The sequence below is a fragment of the Podarcis tiliguerta genome (genome assembly GCF_965153285.1).
Source record: "Podarcis tiliguerta genome assembly, chromosome: 8".
Classification (NCBI taxonomy): domain Eukaryota; kingdom Metazoa; phylum Chordata; class Lepidosauria; order Squamata; family Lacertidae; genus Podarcis; species Podarcis tiliguerta.
Window position 1 is genome coordinate 75,920,455 of NC_139541.1, and position 25,101 is coordinate 75,945,555.

Below are 25,101 nucleotides of genomic sequence, written 5' to 3' on the forward strand. Positions count from 1 at the left end.
GGGTTAAATATGCTCTCTATTCCTGTTTTTGAAAATGCAATTAATAATAATAAAAGAAGAAGTTCTCAGTAAACTGGCCTGTTGTGCAACTTTGTCTGGTCCCATCAAACTGGAACCACAGGGATTTAAAGAATGATGGGTTTCCTTCCCCAAAAAATGTCTCCTTCCCCTTCCTCACAAATTGCTGCTGCAGTCGCTGTTAGCTGTGCGGGGAGTACTATAGTGACAACTAGTGGCAGTATGACAAGTACTACAGCGATGTATTTAAAACATCTGTCAACGCATGAAAAGAGGGGACATAAACATGATAAAAACTAAAAGGAAATTCCCAGGTGTTCCTATCAAGAGAAGAGCTATGTTTAAACAGAAATCTGCATTTTCAACAAGGTAAACTAACACATAATGCTATATATATGTATTGTGTGAATGCTCCCCTAGCCAACCATGGTATGAATTCAGTGTTATGATATATGGTGTAAGAATGCAGCCTGTCCTATGCATACTTACTTGAGAGTAACTCTGCTGAAATTAATACGACTTCAGAATAGACACGCTCAGGACTGCACATTTATTTTATTTGAAATTTACATATATCTGTTCATAAACTATATCACAGTGGTTTACAGATTTAAAATACAACAACAACAACAACAACAACAACACAATGCCCCATTGAAGCTGGACAATAAGAGAAACACAAAACAGCACAGGCCAGCTGAAATAAACAGGATTATTGCTTTTCTTTTCTTATTTAGCCAGCAGGAAGGCTGTGACAGTAGAACCATTTCTTGGAAAGCAGTTCCTCTTATGACTTCCTCATTAGACAGAAGCTGGACCAAGCCATTGTTGTAAGTTCTTCCTATGAGGGAGGCTCATATGGGAGGAGACATTTCTTGAGGAAACCAGGCTGATCACCTTTTAAAAGTAATAATCAGCACTTCGAAGTGATTGCAGAAATGATACTTCACGCAGTGCAGATGGTTCAAAACAGGCAATGTGGTATTCAAAAGCTCGTGTCAGTCAACAAGCAGGCTGCCATAACCTGCACTAGTTTGAAGTTTCCAATTGTCCAGCCTTGCGGTTATGTCCTGACTTCCAGGCCTCTTTATTTGGTCCTCAAAACTCCACTGTGGACAGCTTCTGTAGTAAGCATAAGCCCTGAGGTATTGTTCCTTTATAGCTTGAGACTTAGGAGCTCCACTTCTGTTTCCATGGCCATCAGCAAAAACCTCTGCCTTAGCAGCCCCTAGAGAGACAAGGAGCACACAGTCATTGTTCAACTGAGAAAACAGATGAATGAGGGCAACAGATACAAACTCACGGTGGAATCAGGCCTGTCTTGGGTCACAAGGCCCACGTTGCCTTTGGTTACAAAATAAACATGCATTTCCCAGCATGCTGGAGAGGGGCTCCCTGAAAACACTTTATCCTAGCTGGAGATGATGATGATGATTATTATTATTATAAATTTTATATCCCACCCATCTTGCTGGATTTCCTCAGCCACTCTGGGTGGCTTACAGCATATATAAAAACACAACAAAGCATCAAATATTAAAAAACAAAATATCCTACACGGGCAACAAACAAACCAATAAATCAATAATAATAACAATAACAATAATAAACAGTTTACAGTTATACCCAAATTAAAATAACCGCCAACCCCAACAAAACATTTAACCAACATCAACCCGACAAAAACAAAACAGATAAACCAAAATTGGAACCGTTTAAAACATTTTAGCCAATTGCCCCAACCCAAGGGCTGTTCCGTCCCTCCAGCCCCCCAGGAGTCTCTTTTTGGAAGGACACAAAGTGGCTTCAAATCAGTGTGAAGATAAGTACAAATATGCATCCATGAATACAAGGGAACAATACAAAAATGAAATTAAAACAACAGTGACAATGTAAATGTAAATACAGTGCCATGCATTCCTCTCCTTACCTTGCGGAAATCCCTCTTTCTCCTTTCAGCCTCCTCTTTCATCTTCTTCATCTCTTCCTCCCACTCCTCCTTCAGCCGCTGGATGCCTTCCTCATTATGTCGCTTCTTATCCTCCATCATTTGCTCCAGGTTGGCCAGCTCCTGCTCCAAAAGCCTCTGTTGCAGCTGGGTTGCTTCAACCTGAGCACGCTGCACTGTGGTCCAGGGAAGAAACAGAGGTAGTGATTTGCTGGCAGTCAGATCAAGCATCCGAGGTGAATAATCTGGAGGAACCCTCTACACTCATATGAACTTGGCTGGCTGTGTGCGCTATAATCATCTGCTCAGGCCTCCCTCTGGGGCTTGCCATTGCACTGGTGGAGCTAGGCCAAGATTTCCCCAAGTGGCAGATGTTAATCCCCTGGGATCGACAGGAATGGGCAGCGGGTAAATAAAGACCAAGGGGCAGAAAGGTGGTAGAAAAGGGACTAGGAAAACGCATGAGGTTTACAAGGTATAGAAAAAATAAATAGGAATTATTATCCCTAGAAATAAAGGGCATGGGTACAGGGTCCACCTTCCTTGCCAGTGAGGAACCCCTGAATTTAATAAGATGGTTCCACAATACAATAGTATTCTCAGAGCATGCTGCATTATTGCTAAACAGTGGTGCATAGGCGCAGTGTTTCACTTTTTAAATAATTGTTTTTGCAGCATCGAAGAAATAATCCCCACTGTCAGGGGACTGCCATCGGAACAGGGGGGCTGTTGGGATACAGAGAGCCTCCGAAGCTCCTGAGAAGCAGTTCCTCTTCCAGCGGTGGGGAAAGCCACACCTCCAGTAGAGAAGAGAGGGAAGGGGCCAGCCAAGCGAGGAAAGGGTCTGCTGAGAGCCCCAGCTCCTCACCTGGCCAGGCTGGCCAGGAGGGACACACGCCACTTCCATCGCTCAGCTTGCACAGACGGGTGAAAGGCAAGGAGGGGAGGAGGCTTGGGGTGCCAAAGTTCTTACGTTGGGGGAGAAGCCGGAAGGGGCCGTTCCCGGATTCTGCAAGTGACTAAGACAGACATGAACTTTGTACATCTGCACTGTAAATAGTTTGCACAATAAAACCTGTAAAAGATAGGTCGGTGTCCTGCCTGGTTAGACACGAGCAACCACCATCAGCATCTGACACCCACACTGCACTTTCCCCTCATTTACATTCCTAAGAAGCAGTCAATTACAACTTTATAAACTCATCAAGGTGTCAATGAACTCAGGGTTTGGGGAAACCCTGATCTGGACTTTTGAAGAGGGTCCTAAATGTGGATTTCCAGCTGGTTCTGGACTACAATTCCCATAATTGTGACCTGGTCCTGCTAACTAGGCATGATGGGAGTTGTAGTCCAAAAACAGGTGGAGACCCAAGTTTGGGAAAGCCTGCTTTAGAACCTCACCATGCTGTTATCTTCTGGACACCAATTAAAATCTTTGGTGTCCCCACACTTACAGTGGCATTTAATCTGTGGCATTCATAAATTATAATATAGTGCTTCTGCTTCCCCAAATCTGTACCTTCAATTTCTTTCTCTTTGCCACTCAAGGCATTGTCCATGTGAAGGATAGATTTTGCCACCGTCTCCTTGGATTTCAGGAATTCTTCGAGAGCTCTGTCTGCCTGACAATACATTGGGAGCAAAAGTTATTAATTTTGCCAAAAGATGAGGAAACTGAATATTCTGTCCTGTTGGGATTAAAGACCCAAAGGTAGTATATGACGTAAGCGAGTAGTTTATTGACACGCTGAGAAACTGATGTTGTTTACTCATTGAAAGCTATATATCCAGTGGCGTAGCGTGGGTTGTCAGCACCCGGGGCAAGGCAAGTAATTTGCGCCCCCTAACCCGTGGATTTGCGCCCCCTAACCCCCAGATGTTGCGCCCGGTGCGGCCAGCCCCCCCTGCACCCCCCACGCTACGCCACTGTATATATCCAGCCTTTTAGAACAGATGTCTTCACAAGGTAATAGAGAGAAATCATCACAACTAAAAACAACAACTATATCCCTTAAAATGAGCCAGAAAAGAACAGTAAAAAAAAACCCAACCCACCAGTGATATAACTGTTAGGATTCTTGCTCTGTGTTTGCAGTCATGAGATTGTTGTCTATCACATGACAGTGTATGTTTTCATTCCACAGTGTGGAAAGTGATGGAGATAGGATGTTTTGGTATTACTGTGTTCCATGAAGTGGGACTATTGTCCTTTGTTCTTTCTCTCTTTGCTGTCTGATGAGAAAGAAGAAGGAGCTAAAGCAGAATGCTCCGAGTGTATTATATGTAAATAAAGTAGATTAGCCAAAATGCTGTGCTACTGTGTTCCATTACACAAACTGCAAATACTCTGAGGATCCCTAAGTGTGCTAATGCTCCTTGGTATCAGTCGCTGTGATGTTCGGGCTCAAGAAAGCTTTTGAAGCTCCCGAATGATCGACCAGGAGGGAGAAAACATGCCAGTCGGGCATGTGTCTCTGCCAGGGTCCTACACGTGAGTAGGACGATCCTAACAATAACAATTGATGAAAGTTCATAAAATGTGGATTGGCATTAAAAATGTTTTGAAGTATTTGTAAAACTCACTAAGGAGGGGACAATTTTCAGAAATGTTTGTGATCGCTATCAATCCTGCAATGAGAGGATTCCTCTTCAACCAGTTTAGTACCTTTGCATCTTTACCCCCAACTGGTGAATTCAGTGGGACATACTCCCAAGTAATCATGCATTAGATTGCACTGTAAGTCTGCCCTCAGTCAGCAACAGGATCCCCACCTCTCCGAGTGTCACAGAAGTGCTTCTCCTACCTGAACCCCTTTCCCATCAAATGCATCGTAGTTCTCCTTTATTTTGTTCATCTTGGCAAGGAAGCGCTTATAGCCTTCAGGCACTGCGTAAATCCCCTCCTGGATCTCAGATACCAGGTCCTGGGAAAGAAAGCGCAGCACATCACGGCAGTGGTCCAAAGACACCTTCTCATTTCTTTCGCAGAATTCCTTCTTTTTCTGATTCAACTTATTCTACCGGACGAAAACAGAACAAAGCACCAGAAAGATGGCACGTTAGCAATGATGAAAAGTTTCCTCCCCAGTGTACTAAACAATGGGAAGACATACTAAGGCCACATACTAATACGTTTTTATATTTGTTAGAAGCTACCCAGAGTGGTCGGGGGCAACCTGGTCAGATGGGAGGGGTACTGTTGTTGTTGTTGTTGTTGTTGCTTACACTACAAAATTCAATCAGTGTAAGATTGACTTAACTGAAATAGTTATGTCAACACCCCCCCCCCAAATGTGGGAACTGTCTGCAACTGCAATAAATAATAATTTATTACTTATATGCCACCCATCGGCAGTAACCACTTCTGGGCTACTTCCAGCAATTATGAAGCCACAGTAAAACATTAAACATTTGCTTTATAGCACCGATTTTTGTGGTATTACTGTTTGTGTCACTGATCTTCTGTTGTGATTTTTAATCTGTGTTTTTAATGATAACGCTTAATTTTTATGTAAACTGTTTCGAGGTCGCGTGTGACCAAAAGTGATGTATAAGCATATTAAATAAATAAATGGGCATGGGCTAAAGTGCAGGCAGCTGACAAGGCACTAAAGAGAACACACCTCAAGCTCCTCTTGAAATTGTTTAACGTTGTCCCCAAAGGCACGGGCTATGAAGACGTCAATGGCCTCCCTCTCACACTTGGCATGTGCCCCCAGCAGCTCTTCAAGAGTCTCGGTCGGCAGCAGCAGCAGCTGCTGCATCCGTTCTTCATAACAGGAAATGGCGTCATGCACAGCAGCCGAATTCTCGATCTGGGACAAGGCCAGCACTGCGTTTTGCAAGCAGGGCACGTCCCCACTGTTGATGGCATTGACATAGGTCTTTGCCAGGCTTGCGAGCACTGAAAAGGGAGAGATTGTTGAAGTCAAAGAATCAGAGGTAATAGACGCTGAATGCACGGCTTGATTAACCTCCTTACGTTGAGAAAGAATTTGCAGACCCAAACTGCCTTGAAGTGTCCGCCCACGTCAGCAAGAGAGTGAGGACCAAGTATTCTGTATCTCTTGTGTCATGCAAGAACAGGATCAGGAAATTGCACCTAACGTAGTATGAAGTAATCCCATTCGTTTTCAGAAGAAGGGCTCTAGCCTTCCTAGCTACAAATAAGAGCTTGAAGATGTGAAAAAGCAGAGGGGGATGAGGACCACCATTCAATCACCATCTCTCATAGTTACTTTGCTCTGCTCTACTCCCCGCCCCCTATAAATCTCAGTCCTAATTTGATCCCTCTGTGCTGGACTCTGGTTCTTGCCCTTTGCGCTTCCCTTAAAATTGAAACTCTTAAAAAAATTTAAAAACCTACACTGAAAGCAGAATAAATAATGAAAAACAAACCAATTCATTTGATTTGCATAATTTATGCAACAGAATTTCCGTGTTCTTGTTGCAGAATGGGGAACCTGTGACCCTCCAGGTGTTGCTGGACTGAAACTCCATCACGCTTGGCCATTGGCCATGCTGACTGAAGATTTGGGGGGACCACAGATTCCCCACCCCTGCCCTAGGAACAAAGAGCAGGTTAGAGGGTGCTGCAGCAGACTGACCATTTCCAAATGACAAGGCAACAGTATAACAAAACAACTTATCATTTGGGATTAGTGAATCTGTCCATTTCAACTTTCCTTTGTTTCTCATCTCTCCACTCTGTTTCACCTGCTGGCAAAGGTGCTTTCAGTAGGCAATCAAGTGGGCCAGGGCAGAATCAGCAACTTCATATGGTTGGAGGGGGGAACCCCATTGGTTTTTGATGTTACCTGATCATAGCTGTCAACTTAGATTTGAAAATAAGGGGCCAGCAGCCTAGAAAATAAGGGATCAGCAGCCAAAATAAGGGATTTTCCGAGCACAGGTATGTTCAGCTTCTGAGCCCCTCTGAGCCAAAGGCAGAAAGCCCAGCCAGCAGCCAAACGAAGCCTCAAGCAGTGGTTCCCACAGCACAGCAACCCGGCAAAGGGGATGCAGCAAGGAAAACCACCGTCACCTCTCCGCTGGGAAGCGCTGAGCAAAGGAGAGTCCCCAGGCAACGCGGTCAATTTGATCGGCACAAGGCATGCAAGCTCCACCCCCCAGTCATTCTCCTTATTGGGTGAGCAACGCAGCCAAGCAACACAGTTGGAGCCTCCCTCCTCTCTGGCTGGCAGGAAGGGAGAGAGAGGAGCTGCTTCCTTTGAAACCCAGGAAATTTAAGGGACATCATCAATAAGGAACAGCAGCGGGACACAGCGCTGGGATAAGGGACTTTCCCACCAAACAAGGGGCGGTTGACAGCTATGCACCTGATGCCTGCTGGACTGCTAACTTCAGCCATCTACAATGGTCAAGCCAACAGCTCCTTACACCTTCATGTTGCTCTGGTGACAAAGGGTCCCTCCACCACCAGTTTGACAGCTGTTATTGATACCATAACAAAGCTGGGCAAAGCTATATTGGGCTTGATTCAAAGTGCAACACAGGTAATTGACCAACACAAAAGGGTTGAAGAGCACACATGAAGACCTCTGTGACATTGCAGCACAGTCAGTAACACTGCTCCTTATGGCTTCAATGAAAGAAAGCTTCCCACATCCCCCAAGCCTACAATTTTGCTGGAGCTTCCTTACTCGTTCCAGTCACAACTCGGTCTCCTGGGATCATCTTGGGTCGTGACGTCTCCCAGATGTGTTGGCAGAAATGAGCCATTGGTACCAAGAAATCTTCCTCCAAATCCCCTTCTTTCAGTTCCTCCAGCAGATGCAACTTCTTCCTGGTAGTTGGACGGTCAAATATGAAACATTTCCGTGAAGGAAAGAAACTGTGGATGCATGATCTGGCCATGTTGTGCTTCTGGATGTGCTCAGCATCACCTAGGAGAAAAGACGAAGAACGGGTGTAGGTATGGGGGGCGGTGCAGTTCGTTGTTAGTATTGTGCTGACCTAAAGTTCCAGAATGCATCTCTTGCAAAACAGTGACAGTCTGCAGGTGTCATTTGGTTTCTCTAATCCAGGTGCAGGGGATCTGTGGCCTTCCAGATGTTGCAGAACTACAACTCCCAGCAACCCCGGCAAGCATACTCTGTCATCAGCAGGTGGCGATGCCCAGAACACCTTTCAAAATAAAACAAAATCTCCCCGCTGAACAGAAAACTCAAATCGATTAGAAGGAGGTAAGTGGAAACAAGAAGGGTCAAGGAAGGATCTGTCCTGATGTTGCATTTGGTTTCGGCTACCGCACCTTGCAGAAATCTCAAGGCGTTCTCCAGGTACTTGTCTGCACTGATAGGGCGTCCGTTTAGCTGCAGCTGCAGTGTGAAATCCCGCAAGGCCCAGATGAAGTCTGGGAAGAATCGGCCAAATTCGGTGAAATTCTCCTCTTCTTGGCCATCCCCGGAGGGATATTTTGCTCTGATTGCTTTTGTCAGCTCAGTAACATAGCTGGGGCTTGCTAAGGAAAAGGACTGCAAGGTTATCATGGGGGTTTGCAATCTGAACTTCTCCCAAGTCATGCATTGGCTGGAACGGTTTGTGTCTCTACCTGTGATTTCCTCACTGTGGGCACACAGTAGTGGGCTGGGCAAGGCTTTACGGCTGAACCTGGCCCTAACCCCTCCTGGCATATCTTGCTTTACACATTAGGGCCCATCCCCATTCCTGCTTGCTTCCAGGGTTCCTAGATGCCCTTATTTAGCTGCCTGCCAGTGAACTCCAGCTGAAGGTGAAACTACATGACCTTAACTCTGTAGCCCTGCCATTTAATGCAAGGTGTGCCGCTCACACACAAATTGTCAGTGCAGTGTGAGAGATACAGATCAGGATCCTGGGACAGGAGACGTTTAACCCTTTGCTCTCCCTGCAATCCCAGTCTTGACCAGGAGCCTCATACCTGCAATAATCACTGCAAAATAAAGTGGGGCAAAGATCCGAGTCATTTCAAAGGGGCCTTTTTGCCATGCAAATTGTGATATGCCATAGAATCATTGAGCTGGGAGGGACCCTAAGGGTCATCTAGTCCAACCTCCTGCAATGCAGGAAACTCAGCTAAATGCATGACAGATGCTTAAAAACATCCAAGGAAGGAGAGTCTACAACCCCGTGAGGGAGACCATTCCACTGTCAAAGAGCTCTGACAGACAGAAAGTTCTTCCTGATGTTAAGTCGGAATCTCCTTTCTTGTAACCTGAATCCACTGGTTCGGGTCCTAGCCTCTGGAGCCGGAGAAAACAAGGTTGTCCCCTCTTCCGTGTGACAGCCCTTGAGAGATCTGAAGATGGCTTTAGTATCTCCTCTCGGTCTCCTCTTTTCTAGGCTTTTCGCACCCAGATCCTGATCCAATCTGAATCAGGACCACAGCAGGGGTAACTGGTCAAAGCCCTTGGCTTCTCCATACTGAAGTCCTGTTCTGGATGGAGACACCAGGCAGGTGTTTGTTTTCTTTTTTTGTGGAGAATGCGGACCCTATACAGTGGTACCTCGGGTTAAGCACTTAATTCGTTCTTGAGGTCCGTTCTTAACCTGAAACTGTTCTTAACCTGAAGCACCACTTTAGCTGATGGGGCCTCCCACTGTTGCCACGCCACAGGAGCACAATTTCTGTTCTCATCCTGAAGCAAAGTTCTTAACCTGAGGTATTATTTCTGGGTTAGCAGAGTCTGCAACCTGAAGCGTATCCAGTTGAGTTCATGGGTGGTCTGACCCTCATCTATTCATTCCGAAAGCACAAACCCAGGGATGGGTGGACATTTGGCCCTCCAGATGTGGCTGAGCAAGCAACTCCCACCCTGGAGCTGATGGGAGTTGGAGTCTACCAACACCTGGGAGACCACAGGTTCCCCATCCCTGCTCTGCCCCAGTGACCTGCTCACCTGATTCTTGGCAGGCTGCCTGCCCCACCCCCCATCAGCTACATGCCCTGAATGTTTCCTTTGCCCCCCTGCACTCCCCCAGCGCTTTGTGTTCCAAGGCAGACCTGGACAGGGAAGGTTTGCTCCACTTGCAGCTACACCAAAAGCTTTCTCTCCCCAGGAAGTGCTGTCCTATTAGACATCCAGCTGCCACATGGTTCTGCCTTCCCAATCTTGTGGGGCTGGTTGGAACTGATGGTGCCCCCAAAAGGATACTGGAGCTTCTCTATGGCCGTTTCGTCAATGGTGCCCAAGCTGTTATACACCAGGGTGCTGCTGAGAAGAATGGCCAGGGCAAAGATCCATGAATCATTCTCCATGCCTCCCTGAAACAGATACAGGCATTTTTTTTAAAGACTTCTCATCCCAAGCCTCCAATACCCGAAATCCTGATGCCCCATTCTTATCTGCAGCTTTTTCCTCTGGGACCTGCATGTGCAAAGCAGCTGCTTTGAGATTTCTGTTGTTGCTTCTGTTGCACTAGGCGAAGTCGTTGTCTAAAATGAATGCAAACTGTGACTTGCTCGCAGTTGTTCAGGCTGCGTTTGGAAGGCTTGTGGTGCTTAGCAGTTGTGCGCATTTCACAACTGTGGGCACGTGCCCCAGGAAGAGCTAAAGCATATTTATTTATTTTATATTACTGTGTATATCGTGCCACTCAATCCTGTACACAGCCCCCAAAGTGGGCTTGTAACAGAATTTGGTACTGGGCACAGGAATCAAGCACGTTTTTACTTAAAATGTTGAAGCCAGCTTCTAGCCCCTAAGGTAAGTGTAAGGAACCTTTTTGACTATGATGAACTGCTGACCCACAGCAAAAATCAATTGGGGGAAGCTGTCAAAAGGGCACAGAGCTAGACCCCAAAGTGGATACAGTGGTACCTTGGTTTGCATACGTCTTGGTTTGCATACGTTTTGGATTACAAACACGTCAAACCTGGAAATGCGTGTTCCGGTTTGCAACCTTTTTTTGGATTACAACCCGTGTTTTTTTTTCCGGATTATGAACAATTTTTGGGGGGGAGGCCCCATTGGCAAAAGTGCACCTTGGATTACAACCTGTTTTGGTTTACAAACAGACCTCCAAAATGGATTATGGTTGTAAACCAAGGTACCACTGTATTGGCAAAATTTTCCAGCATGACAGGGTTGCATAGTGCAGTGGTTTTCAACCTTGAATGATGGTCGGGGTGCTGCGGGCAACACTGGCCTCTGTCCTGCATTCCTTCCCTCCCTCCTCTCGAGTCTCTGCCTCCCAAAGGCTTGCACATCTGCTTGTTGCAGCAGCCCTGGCTTACAAGCTCCCCAGGCGAATAGTGCCTCTGGGACTGGCCATGGGGTCCTTCCCAGGCTCCTGTGGGGCAGTGTGAGGACAGGGGGCAACTCAGAGACCAGGGGTGGCAGCTGCCCAGAGGACTCCCAAGGAGACAGGAGAAGAGATAGGCTGAAGGAGGGTGTTCCTACAAGGGAGGGTGTTTGAAAAGGGGTGTGGGGCTGCCAGTTCTGCAGGCCAAGGGGTGACATAACTGGGCTCCTGAGCCCCACTAGGGTGCCACAGAAATAATGTAGTCAGTCAAGAGAGCTGTGGACTCAGAAAGGGTTGTAAACCTCTGGTATAGTGCTTTCTCTCTGTGCAGCATCCTGTCTCATTCTCTCTCTCTCTCTCACACACACACACACACACACACAGAGACATGGGTCCCATTTCTGTGGCCCTGAAAGAAAGAGCAGACCCCTTTACCTTCCCATGTTTGGCTAGCAAGGAAGTAAGAAAGGGACCTTTCTTCTATGGGACACAGAACGCTGAACTCACAGAAGTTTGGTTATTCTCCCCCCTTTACTGTCACTTGATAAATCTTCTTCTGCAGCAGCTTCTAATTTATCTGCTGCACAGCATTTTCTGTTCTTAATCTTGGCTCTTTCAGGTGTTAATTTGATGTATTTTCAAAATTATATTTTTTTACAGATTTGTTCATATTTCTTGATTCATAGTGATATCGTGTCCTTTTTCATTTTGAAAGCTCCCTTGATTGCCTCTGTTTTTATACATTCATATATAAAATGTGCTGAAGGTTGAAATAATGATATAATATTGTGGGCTTCCATCAGTATCCCATCCACCTGCACCAAGACCTCTCTAGTTTCTACATTTTAATAAAGATTAGCCATAGGGTTTTAAAATATATTTTTCCCTCCAGAATCTTACTTTTCCCTACTACAGTGGAGCCTTGGAAGCTGAACACCTGTAAACTCAAAAGTTTCAGTTCCCGAACGACTGAAAACCGGAAGTGATTGTTCTGGTTTTTGAATGATTTTTGGAAGCTGAACATCTGGCGTGGCAACCGCAGCTTCCGATTGGGTGCAGGATTCCATCTGACTTCCAGTTACGGCTGTACCAGTTTCTGAGATACAAAGACATTCCCAAACGTGTGACACAGGGATGTCAGATAATTCACATAGATATCATCCCCCACTGCTGGCCACCAGCTCAACGTATTTTGTCACGAGGCTCTTTTGAAAGTGCTAGTCCTCCACAGCCCCCCCCCCCAGCTGCCATCTCCCCCAGCTCACCTTCTGCACATCACCCAACCCTTCTGTGTCCAGTAACACCAGTGTGAAGTCAGGCTTCTTGGGGTGAGGGAGGCACCACATCCAGATTCCCTTGGTCTGCGCCTGCACTGTGGTACCCAGACAGAAACCTGAGGAAGGAGCAGACAATGATTCCCATCAAGAAAGCCAGAGCTCCCAAGGCTTTGATCCTTTGCACAGTTCCTCAGGATTTAGCCTCATTGAACCCAACGAGGCTCACTTCTGAGGATCAGGCTGCAAGATCACTTTACTTCCTAGGCTATTTTGGCTTAAACCCAGAATATGTATCCCACAAGAAACAAAGTAGATATGTTGGGAAAGAAGCCAAGTGTGTGTAACCCCATTTACTTATATTGATGCTCCTTATTACTCTCGCCTGTTGAAATTTAGACTGGAAGCTCCCCAGGGCAGGGACCTACTGACGATTTTATCTGAAATGCACCGTGCACATTGATAAGTCTATATAAATATTCCACGACAGCCATTACTCCTCTGTCTCTATGCTTCTCCCTAGGCTAGGCAGAAAACCCAGGGGCCCTGAAAGCCAATTCCAGCTGTAGCAGACGTCATTGCTTTGCTTCAAACAGTGCTGGATTAAGGGTGGTGAAAGTGGTTCCCCTGCACAGGGCAATGAACCGAAGGGGTGCAAAATTGTGAAGCTCCATAATTGAGAAGATCTGTTTTCGGGCGCCAAATTTTAGCCTCGCTCAGGGAGGCCAAAATATTATCGAAATCTGCCCTTGCTCCGAAGAGGCCCTTGCTCCGAAGAGGCCTCATGAGAAGCTACTAGACTCCAGCCCTTCCCTTGAGTAATGGGGAATATTCATGAAGCCAGTCACCTTTTCTCTTGCCGGCAAGCCTGTTCATGAGGTAGGACTTGCCAGTGCGGTACAACCCCGCAATGGCCACCACCACCACTGGCTGGCGGATCCCGGCAAGCACCTCTGCAGCCTCCTGGTTCACCACCAGCTTCCCATCCGGCATGTTCTCAATTAGGCAAACAGGAGCCGCCATGTGGACCTGCCCTGACGCCATCGTGCAAGAGAAGATGGGTCTGCAAAAGGAAAACAGAGGCGCTCACAACACATTAGAAACTCAAGTGTGTCTCTGCCTATTAGTGAGCCAGCATTTCCCAAACTTGGGTCTCCAGCTGTTTTGGGACTACAGTTCCCATCATCCCTGACCACTGGTCCTCCTAGCTAGGGATGGTGGGATTTGTAGTCCAACAACAGCTGGAAACCCTGGAGTGAGTGAATAAGTGAAACCTGACTTGGCAGGGCAAGACGTTAGGAACAGCACAGATCACATTGCCCAGAACACCATTCGCAGGATAGCTGTGACAAGTCTACACCTGTTCTAGAGGTTTGTGGTCCTTGGCATCAGATGTTGACACTGAAAGCCAAAGGTGGGGGTGGGGGGGCGGTTTACTTGCTATGCAGGGGCATCTTGCCTATAGAGGCTAGTGGTGCAGGACACCAGGGAAGAGGCTGAGGCTGGACGTGGTACCTCCTGGCATCAGCTCACTGCCCTCGCCCACCTCGCTGAAGAAGCACTGCACCTGGAGCCTCCGCCTCTTCCTCGTTGGAGGGATCTTTGCACCAGGCGTCAGATTTACTTAAGACAGCCCTGTTGCTATGCACCATGCCCAGTAGTGTAAATACACTGGTTGGCTAGAAGTTAAAACATTTCCTTATTTTTATGATAGCAGAAGAGACAGAAGAGCAAATGCCTATTTATTGAAGGTGAATGACTGCCACCTTTTATTTTATGTACTGACACTAAAAATAATTAACATTTTTTTCACATTGCTCATCTATTAGCGGGAGGGCTGTGTATATAATTACAACCTTTTAAACTGATTTTGGGAGGAAATTGATCCAATATGCAGTCTTTTTTTTTTTTAAGTCAAACATATCATTTTATTATTAATTTCCATATTAATACAATAAAATACACTCTTCCAATCTGATATATGTTACAAAATCAAACTAGAAAAAGGGAAGGAGTTTTAAGATCTTTATCAGAGGCATGTGCTGTCATAACACAGAAACATTTATTAATTTTTAAAAAAATGGAGTCCAGGTTTTCCTTCCAAAACAATTCTACAAGTGAATCAGATTTGCAGATTGACAGCAGGAACCTTGCAAAGCTTACTCAGAAGTAAGGCCCACTGCTTTCAAGGAGGGAATACAAAGTGTGTTCAAGATTTCAGCCTTCCAGTACAATTCCCCCCCCTCTATATATATGTATGTATTCAGAAGTAAGGACTGTATAGAATGCTTACACATTACTCCCATATACATTTACATGGTAATAAGTCCCGCTGAATACAGTGGAGCCCATTTCAGGGTAGACACAGATGACGCTATGATAGATTTACTGTATTAGCTTGGGAGAGCAAAGTTCACTTTAAACCCTTTTCTAAAGAACTGCGCACTTCCGATTTCGCCCTTGCAAAGATTGGGGGGAGGGGCGCGGAAAGGCTGACTTAACCCTTCCCCTGCCTGCCAGTTGCTTTCCCACATAATCACCTCCGTCCACTTTCGCACCCTCCCCGGCCAAATTCCAGCGCCTTGACAGCAATGAACCGATCGGTTTCGTACCTTCTTCCCGGAAGGCTCGGGTTACTCGCTCTGGATCTCTTTCTTGGAAAGCGCCGCTCTCTCTTGCCGACCTGGATCTGCAAAGATCCAGCGCTAGCCGCCGCCGCAGCAGCAATATAAGTGCAAGCAAAACCTCGAAGGAGACGGCGAGGAAATCGGGCTCATTTCGCAACGACGGCGCAGCAGCTCAGCCTTGGTTACGAGCTCCAGCCCGAGCCCAATGGCACCGGGCGGACGGAGCAGAGGGCGAGGCCCAGAGATTTCCTCGAGCAGAATTTCCCCCTTTATTTTTTGCTAGAAGCCCCAAGATCTGCCATTCCGAACCTGGTGCAAAGAAACATTAAAAAGGTGAGGGGAGTCGTGCTAGAAGTTTGCAAAATTACGCATGGCATGGCGAGAGCGGATAGAGACACGTTTTCCACCCCCTCTCATAACCCCAGGACTCGTGGACATCCCAAGGAAGCTGAATGTTGGAAGATTAAAAGGATTAAACTGTGGAACTCACTACCGCGGGAGGCAAAGACGGCCACCGATTTGGATATGGCTTTAAAGGAGGACGAGACCACGTAGAAGGAGACCAAAGGCGGCAAAATGCTCCTGAATCCCAGCTGCCTGGAACTGTTCCATCTCCTGAGAACAGGATGCTACATCCAGCCTCATGGGCGCCGCCAACAATGCGCCGTTTCCTGGCCAAGGGGGCGGGTTGGGCGGGAACGTGAGATTGGCCTGTCTGTGTGGCGAGATAGCGGAGGATCGAAAGTGAAAGCAGGCATCCGGGTGCCTCTTTCCTGCCAAGGCAAGCGATTCCAGGAAATCAGCGCTTCTCACGCCCTGCTCGACATAGATCTCCCTGGCAACCGTGAAGAGGAGGAAGAACCCTCCCGTCTCCAGACAAAAACAGGGACTTTTTTTCTGAATTCCCCTTGCAGCACTTTGATCCCAAACCGAATAAATTCCTGCGCAAAATGACTCGTTTGTGTGCGTTCCCCCGGGCGTGGGGGGGGGGGCATCGAGTGGTTAGTTCGTTTTAATTCTATTTTCTCCCCCCCCCCCCGCTCCACGGTGGGGGAAAGGCACTTGTGAGATTTTTTTGCCTGAGGGGCCAAATGAACTTGATTGGCCTTTGGTCTGAGTGGTGGAAACAGTGGCGTGGCGTGGGTTGTCAGCACCCGGGGCAAGGCAAGTAATTTGCACCCCCTAACCCGTGGATTTGCGCCCCCTAACCCCCAGATGTTGCGCCAGGTGCGGCCGGCCCCCCCCTGCACCCCCCACGCTACGCCACTGGGTGGAAAGGCACCATTTGCAGTCCCACTTCAGGCAGCGACACTTGGACGGATGGCCTTTGAGCGTGTGTAAGAATAATCGAATGATAGAGTTTGAGGGGACCCTGAGGGTCGTCTAGTTCAACCCCCCCCCCCCCGAAATGCAGGAATCTCAGCTAAAGCAGCCATGGCAGATCGGCATCCAAGCTCTCCTTAAAAACCTCCAAGAAGGAGAGTCCAGAGGTCTGAGAAACGGTTCTGGAGATAGTTTGTGGGAAATGCCCAAATACCTGTTCTGAAAAATGCCAAAATATGTACCTGGCAATACTTTTATTAGCTCAAATGTCCCAAATTGGTATGTGAACTTGAGTTTTCCAGAACATTTGGTAATTGAACGTGGCTGACATACAGTGGTACCTTGGTTGATGAACTTGATCCGTTCCGGAAGTCCGTTCTTAAACCAAAGCGTTCTTAAACCAAGGCGTGCTTTGCCATAGCAGTGGGGGGTCTCAGTTTACAAATGAAACACACTCGACATGTTCTGCCTCCAAGGCAAAGTTCACAAACCAAAACACCTACTTCCAGGTTTGCAGCATTCTTGGTCCATGTTGTTCATAAACTAAGCTGTTCTTAAACCAAGGTACCACTGTATCTGGAATACCTAAGTCAACAGTGCCATTTCCTCACAAAAATGGCTCAAAAACGGCATTTTCTGTCGGGATTTTCAGTTTGAAATATGTCAACCTTATCAGATGTGGGGTCTGCAGGTTCCCCCCTCCCTGACTGGTGTTTTATTTGTGGGTGTATCCTGCAATGTGCTCTCTACACAGTAAGAGTGCATTAGTGACAGATATGTTCTGCTCTGCTTCCTAGTGCTTCCACATTATTGCTGCCTGGAGGAGCTATAGCGCAACAAAAGTGGGACAAAAATAAACCACAGCACTGATTATATGTATTGCTGGATATATTACCCACATATGGCCAGTAATTGGCGCTTCCTGGTTTCAACGCTTATTGTAGCTTTGAATCTTTATATATTTATCCGTATAGTGAGGGCATCCTCATATAGCCAACTTATAATGAGGAATTGACGTGAGACGTCACTCTCTGTCAATATAGTTAGGACCACGTATCATATAGATAAGGGGTTGTCCCTCGCTTTGTTATTTAATGAGAATTTGGCCAACTGTCAGGCGCCTGCCTAGTTTGACAAATTATCATGCCTGAGGCATGAAATGTATTTGGCTCAGCCACAAGGACTGCCTACGCCTTGAACCCTCCATGAACCTTGCTCTGTGCCCACAGGAGAAATAAGGCGCACACCTGCACCCACTCCCAGGCCCCATTAGAGGAGGACAGCTGCTGATCTTCACAGCACTTACAGCCTAGAAGAGTATAAGGCAACCGCATTTGGTGCAGACCAACAGGATCTCATAATGGGAGAAAATGCCAGTACAGTGGTACCTCTGATTACGTACTTAATTCATTCCGGCGGTCCGTTCTTAACCTGAAGCACCACTTTAGCTAATGGGGCCTCCCGCTGCTGCCCAATTTCTGTTCTCATCCTGATTTTGTTCTGTGGTAACTTCTCTCTCTTACATCATGGATGTTAGCAAACTGAATTTGAAAAAGGCGAAATAATATCAGAATTGGAGTGTCAGGGATGCACAAGGGAAACTGTGCTTTAATGCTCAGGAACTTGGCAAAGTTATTTTTCATCTTATGAATTTTTATATTATGGACATATGTTCTGTATTATTTTATTAATACTAATACAAGTTAGTCGTGGCCTTTGGCTAGAACAAGAAACTTACGAGCTAAAGAACCGTTTGCTCTGCTGTGCACAAGCCCTATGTCTTACCCTCCCACTTTGCTGCTCCTGATATAACTCTTCTTCGCCTTGGTGCAGAAACTCCTCCTCACCTTTTGCAGATTGGGAGTCAACTCTGGCCCATTGCATGTGAAATTTGAGACTTTCTATCAGGCCAGGGTTTCTCCAGCAGACTCTGTGCTTCTGACTGGAAAACAGGGGCTGGGGCCTATAAGTAGGATTTGGGGCACACGACTGTTACAAAAAGCAAATTCAGATAGCATGACATTTTCATGAATATTGTACATCTTGTACTATACCAGGGTGGTATAGTGGTTAAGAGTGTTGGACAAGGACCTGAGAGACCAGGGTTCAAATCCCCACATGACCACAACACTTGGGTGATGACCATGGGGCATTCAAAGCCTCCCACAGCCTAACCAACCTCACAGGGCTGTTGTGGAGATTCAGTGAGGTGTATGCCACCTTGTTGTCTTTGTCCATGGAGTTTTCTTGGCAGGGATACTGGAGTGGCTTGCCGATTCCTGCTCCAGGTGGATCACGTTTGGTCAAAACTCTCCACTATGACCTGTTCATCTTGGGTGCCCTGCTCGGCATAGTTCATAGCTTCTCTGAGTTCTTCAAGCCCCTTCGCCACGGCAAGGCAGTGATCCATGAAGGGATCCATGACAGATCGTGAAGCTGAGGCTCCAATACTTTGGCCACCTCATGAGAAGAGAAGACTCACTGGAAAAGACCCTGATGTTGGGAAAGATGGAGGGCACAAGGAGAAGGGGACGACAGAGGACGAGATGGTTAGACAGTGTTCTCGAAGCTACAAACATGAATCTGACCAAACTGCGGGTGGCAGTGGAACACAGGAGTGCCTGGCGTGCTCTGGTCCATGGGGTCACGAAGAGTCGGACACGACTGAACGACTAAACAACAACAACAACAACATGCCACCTTGAATTCCTTAGGAGAAAAAAGTTAAATAAATAAATAAGCCACCTCTTCTCCAATGCCACAAGAAATTTTAATGAAACACACAATTAAAAATGCAATGTTGTGAACTCCAGAATTATTTTATTATTTTGCCAGACATTATTCACGTAAAAAACAAGGAAAAAAAAAACAAGATCAAAGCAAACAGGCATATTTCAAATCCAGCAATTAAACCTACCCTCAAATGTGATGGTCAAATTTGTAAGCTTCCATGGGCTTACAATCTGCACCCAACCACATTATCAGGTCAAGTCTGTGGTAAGCATCACTCTGCTAATACTGCAATATGGCACTCAGGCTACATCAACACAGCAGCTTTCTTCGTGATAGTGGCTTTGGTGTCATCTGAGGCACTGTATGACAAAAAGTTCTTCGTAGGCAACAGGCATGGAAGTAGCTAACTGACTTCATAAAGAGGTTGCCTTTGATGCTTAAATACAGCACCATTATAAGGTGTTCAAGGAAATCTGTACACAATCTGCATCTTCAATACAATCTTGGAAGGCATTCTTGTCTCCCACTTGCAGGAGGAATTTTTTTACAGCTTCCTTTTTGCTTACTAACTTAATACAAATGTCAGAGAAGAAGAAAAAGGAAGTGTCAGTTCCGATGGGGGGCAGGGATCCTGGCAAATATATTAATATGTGGGTGTGTCAGGGCAGAACAGAAGCTAAACTAGGGGACACCCAAATGCCCTGGCTAACACACCACCAACTACACGCCTTCTTAAATGATCCAGTAGTAAAATCAACAGCTACTAAGCCCTTGACCACCTTCGAAAACCTTCTCCTAACAGCAACAGAACATGGCAAGGGGATGGTATCCACAATATACAGATAGTACCTAACACCACAGAAACTGGTGCTGATATGCCCAGGAACCTTGCCAAAATGCTGGAGAGGCTGGACCTCCACAGGGACATACCTCCACATGTGGTGGGAATGCCCCCAAACCCAACTCTTCTGGACAACAGTCATACAAGAAAGAGGCAAAATAACTAAACAGGTACTAGAAGTCACCCCAGAACTGGCCCTACTAAACATCTTCCAAGATAGCAATGCCCACTCACACTATAAAGAGCTTATAGCCCACCTACTCTCAGCAGCCAGAAACATCATAGGCAGACACTGGAGGGACCTGTCAGGAATAAACAAGGAACACTGGTATCAAGTAGTATGGGAAACAGCCTTACTAGAAAAGCTAATCAATAAACTGAGACTGAAACTGACATGGGGAGAAATAGAAGAGGATGCCTTCACCACCACTGTCTCATGACAAATGTAATTAATCTGTAGGCCTTTCCCTGCTTGATCAGGGGCGCTTTATAAACTTAGAAGCCAGCAATCCAGCAAGTCTGGGGCCAATACCAGGCAAAAAACATGTGACAACATCTAGCAGACCACCCAACATCTCAGCTAACCAAGATGGCTTCTCGATATTTTCAGCCTGTTGTCTCAGCTGATTAATCTCCCCATTTAGTCGATTTGCTTCTTTCTGAAATCCATCCTTCAGCAAAGCCTCTTGCTCCTGCAAAAAGAGAGAGCATTCACATCAAAAGAAAAAAAGGGGTGTGATTCGGCTTTCGGTGTGCTTAAGAATACTTCCAGCCAAACCGAAAGACAAAAGCTTTCTTCTGGTGTTCTAAAGACGGCATCTAATTGAATGGAATTTAAGTTTTTAACGTCATTGTCTGTGCCACTTGACAGTCAAGGAGATGGCTCAGATCACGATGAACTTCCTTCCAACCCCAGAAGCTTCACTCCACAGCTGAGTGTGTCTCGCAAGGAAAAACACTGCTAACTAAATTAGATAGGGGCCCTGGGCTTGTGAGGAAGAGGGCTCACACTCCCCTGAGCCTGACTTGATCCATTTTGTAAGGAAGCACAGAACTCCAGAACCACCCAAACTAGTGTTCTTGTGTTTGCTTGTTGCAAATAGAGAAGAGGCCCAAGATGGGCCTGTGATAGTTACCCTGAGTTTACTCTCCATCATCATATTCTGCTCTTTCAGTAGATTGTCCCTTTCTTTCACCATCTTCTCCTCCAGCTGAAGGATGTTCAGCTCATAGCTCCGTTTCTGATCCTCCATCTTCTGTTCCAGCTCAGCTTGCTTCTGCTTCTGGATCTCCTGCTCTCGCTGCGCAGCTTCAGCCTTTGCCTTTGCCTCTGTCCCGGGAATGAAAAAAAGGAAGAACGAATAACTGCAGGTGTGCAGAGCCACAAGATATTGTTCTACGGTTACTGACTGCTATGGAGTTTGGGTTTGGCTAAAATAGGGTTAAAGGGGCCAGAATTACTGCTTGAAGTTTGTTAATGCTCAGTAGCCCTGCATACCGTTCATATCTGTATTTGGAGAAAGTAGGAAGCCCCAAAACAACTAGAAAATAGAAAAGTTGTAGCAGAAATAAATACTCCACAGCAGTAGTTTGTGGGACAGATTCAAGTGAATGCAGTCATACCTCGGGTTACAGTCTTGAAAGACCTACATTGGCTCCCAGTACATTTCCGAGCACAATTCAAAGTGTTCGTGTTGACCTGTAAAGCCCTAAATGGCCTCGGCCCAGTATACATGAAGGAGCGCCTCTGCCCTCATTGTTCTGCCCGGATGCTGAGGTCCAGCGGCGGGGCCTTCTGGTGGTTCCCTCATTGCGAGAAGCAAAGCTACAGGGAACCAGGCAGAGGGCCTTCTCAGTAGTGGCGCCCGCCCTGTGGAACACCCTCCCATCAGATGTCAAAGAGATAAACAACTACCTGACATTCAGAAGACATCTGAAGGCAGCCCTGTTCAGGGAAGTTTTTAATGTGTGACATCTTAGTGTATTTTTGGTCTTTGTGGAAGCTGCCCAGAGCGGCTGGGGAAACCCAGCCAGATGGACGGGGTACAAATAATAAATTATTATTTATTATTATTATTATTATTATTATTACAGACGCTTCAGGTTGCGTTTTTTCGGGTTACGGACCTGCTGAAACCCAGGTTACTTCTGGGTTTCGGCGGTCGTGCATGTGCAGAAGCGCCGAATCGCAACCCGCGCGTGCGCATTCAAGTCAATTAATGAATTCTGTTGCCCTAGCGCAAGAATTCCACTTAAAAAAGAAACTTTTTCTGCTGTTAGGAAAGTGACAGGCAATTGAACTGAAAATTGTGGGATGTGAATGAGTAAAAGGGAAAATGTATAAGCGCCCTACAAGCAAGTCAGGATGAATGTTCAATGTCATAAACAAATCACAATGAATGCTCAGCAAACGTGGGATTTAATCAAACCTCTGCAAAAGCTTTCTGCAAGCAGATATTTATTATTATTATTATTATTATTATTATTATTATTATTATTATTTATATACAGCCCTATACCATCAGCCTTGAAAAGCACATAGAGCTGAAAGAGAAAGTGGGAGAAAATGTCTCTTTTTCCAACATGCTTCTGTGTCATTTTCAAGGGGTAAAAAGATAACCACACCCAAAACCTCATGACCAAGTGTGCAGCATGTGGGAAGGCCCAGAGTCTTCATGGGCCCCAGCGGAAGACCTCCAGGGAGCCCATTGTTGACCACTGCCCCATGCATGCTACTTTCCCATCCCCTTACCTGCCATTTCCTTCTCTTTCTCTGACAGAGCTTGATCACTTAGCAGTATGGCTCTGCCGACATTCTCCTTCTCCTTGAGGAACTGCTGTAGGACTGTCTCTGCCTGCAACAGGAGAGTCAGCAGAGTGAATGAAGAGAGGCCGGCTAAAACAGATTGGGTCCCCCGCCTGCTTCAAGTTTCCCATTTTTGCTTGATAAGGTGAGAAAGGAGAAATAGAAATGCATGAACATTTCTGCAGTGATGTTAATAGTAAAGAGGAAGGGAGACTGTCTGAAGCATGGACTGTGAGAAGATAGCTGGCCCAGATGGCCTTTGACTCCCTGGCAGGCACCCCTTTCATTTCAGGCACAAAGTAGATCTCATCCTGCAACTAAGGGTGGGGATTTCCTTCTTCTATTACCTCTGTATTAAAAAGGACTCCTCCTGAACGGTTAAGTCCGGTCAAAGGCGAATACGGGGCTGCAGCGCTCCTCTTGCTTTCAGGTAGATGGTGCCAGCGTTTGTCCACAGACAACTTTCTGGGTCATGTGGCCAGCATGACTAAATCACTTCTGGCACAATGGAACGCCGTGACAGAAACCAGAGCACACGGAAAGTGGTTTACCTTCCCGCCACATCTATCTATCTACTCGCACTGGCATGTTTCTGAACTGCTAGGTTGGCAGGAGCTGGGACAGAGCAATGGGAGCTCAACCCATCGTGGGGATTCGAACCGCCGACCTTCTGATCAGCAAACCCAAGAGGCTCAGTGGTTTAGACCACAGCGCCACCCGCGTCCTCTGTATTATTCACCCCTAGAATTGTGGCCCTGTAAGAGCCTAAGCAGATATGTTGAGGGGATGCCTGTGACTGGATCTGCTAGCATTCTGAAAGTTACTTTACACTGCTGGGGACTGCACATCACATCAGAGCAGCCAGGATGGAAGAAAAGGTCATCTGCTTTCCTGAGCTAAACAGCCCTCCAAATATCCCATAATGCAAGGATCTCTCAGTGCCACTGTGTCCTAGTCCAATCTGCAATCTCTAGCCATTGATTTTAAGTAAATTTCAAAGCACTGTGGACTTCCTGTGTCGCATCTATATAGGTCCTAAATTGGGAAGCTCAGGCACATTGCTAGGGGAAGCAGAACAACCTCCCACAATCTCTCTCCCAGGCTACTTTTTATATGTCTCTCGACTGGACCAGGAATCTGAGCTTGTTTCAGCTGTATGCCTTTCTGTTTGCTACCAGGTTGAACAATGAGCTATTAGACTGCAGTCAGACAAGCCTTAATTTTTCATGGATTCAGAATTTTAAAAATGGTGCAATTGTGTAGCAAGAGGTTGTTGTTGTTGTTGTTGTTGTTGTTGTTGTCTTATTCCCCCGCCCATCTGGCTGGGTTTCCCCGTCACAATTTCAGTACCCAATCTCTAGCTCTGGTACTCAGATATGAACTTTGCACCTATTTCAGCCACACCTATGAAATGTGTTTCAGGTTTTGGCAATTTGAATTCTGAGAAAACCATGATTTGGAGTGCACCCCCACCCTCCAATTAGCCGAGCTATTATAATGCCCCTTTAAGATGTTCATTCAGCAGCCCTTGCTCTTCCTCACCATCACTCCTTTCTTCTGTTCTTGGTGGTATCTCTGTTCCATTTCCTTCAGGTCATCCGAAAACAGCTTGTGACCGCCAGGACAGGAGTAAACCCCTTGTTTGATGTTTTCCTCCAGCTCCCCAGACAAGGACATCAACACAGCCCAACAGAGTTTTGAAGATTCCTGCTCATTCTTTTGGCAGAAGTCCTCCTTCATCTGGTCCATGGTTTTCTGGCAACACAAACAAAATAAAGCTGAGACATAGCTAAGCACTTCGAAACATTTCTAGTCTGGGAGAATAGACTTGCTGCGCCCAGATTTATTTTCAGAATAAAATTGTTCAAGACATTTCTTAACCACCCTCCACCAAAAGATTCCCGTGTGGTGGACAAAAATCTGAATATTTGGGTATAATATACAGTTTTCAGCATGGGAAAAACTATGGAAAGAGGATTTGAAATTCACAGCGCACATTACATTGAAAGAAAATTATATAAAAATGATGTACCGCTGGTACTTAACTCCTAGTAAATTAACGAAAATGTATAGGACAAGTTCAAATATTTGTTGGAAATGTAAGGAGAAAGAGGGCACCTTTTATCACAGGTGGTGGAATTGCAAAGTGATAAAGGAATTCTGGGAAATGATATATAGTACTGTATAATTAATTGGGGGGAAATGTTTAAAATAACCTTTGTAAAAAAAACCCAGAAGCCTTTTTGTTAGGAATTGTAGGTGCAGAAATTCCGAAGGGACTCAAA

General features: G+C 46.2%; 2 protein-coding genes across 3 annotated transcripts in view; both read right to left on the minus strand.

Annotated features, from left to right (window-relative positions):
- Positions 1–545: 545 nt before the first annotated feature.
- Positions 546–15,848, minus strand: LOC310684357 (guanylate-binding protein 1-like). Of its 2 annotated transcripts, none has more exons than XM_083455374.1 (11): positions 15,747–15,848; positions 13,335–13,549; positions 12,478–12,605; positions 10,123–10,232; positions 8,241–8,440; positions 7,630–7,872; positions 5,590–5,870; positions 4,771–4,983; positions 3,486–3,588; positions 1,949–2,142; positions 546–1,246 (listed from the first exon to the last, which is right to left on the minus strand). In XM_083455374.1, exons 2-11 carry the CDS (start codon positions 13,528–13,530, stop codon positions 1,175–1,177), a joined length of 1,740 nt encoding a protein of 579 aa, XP_083311500.1. In that variant the 5' UTR covers positions 13,531–13,549; positions 15,747–15,848; the 3' UTR covers positions 546–1,174. The 2 variants fall into 2 exon arrangements, with proteins under 2 accessions (XP_083311500.1, XP_083311499.1); XM_083455373.1 differs by lacking the exon at positions 15,747–15,848 and adding an exon at positions 15,099–15,381.
- A 3,409-nt stretch (positions 15,849–19,257) lies between these two features.
- Positions 19,258–25,101, minus strand: part of LOC310684332 (guanylate-binding protein 3-like) — a 31,759-nt gene continuing 25,915 nt past the window's right edge. The window contains exons 8-11 of the mRNA XM_083455310.1: positions 24,359–24,571; positions 22,763–22,865; positions 21,147–21,340; positions 19,258–20,702 (exon numbers count right to left, since the gene is read on the minus strand). Coding sequence (XP_083311436.1) covers positions 20,487–20,702; positions 21,147–21,340; positions 22,763–22,865; positions 24,359–24,571 — 726 coding nt within the window. The 3' untranslated portion in view covers positions 19,258–20,486. The remainder of the gene's footprint in view (positions 20,703–21,146; positions 21,341–22,762; positions 22,866–24,358; positions 24,572–25,101) is intronic.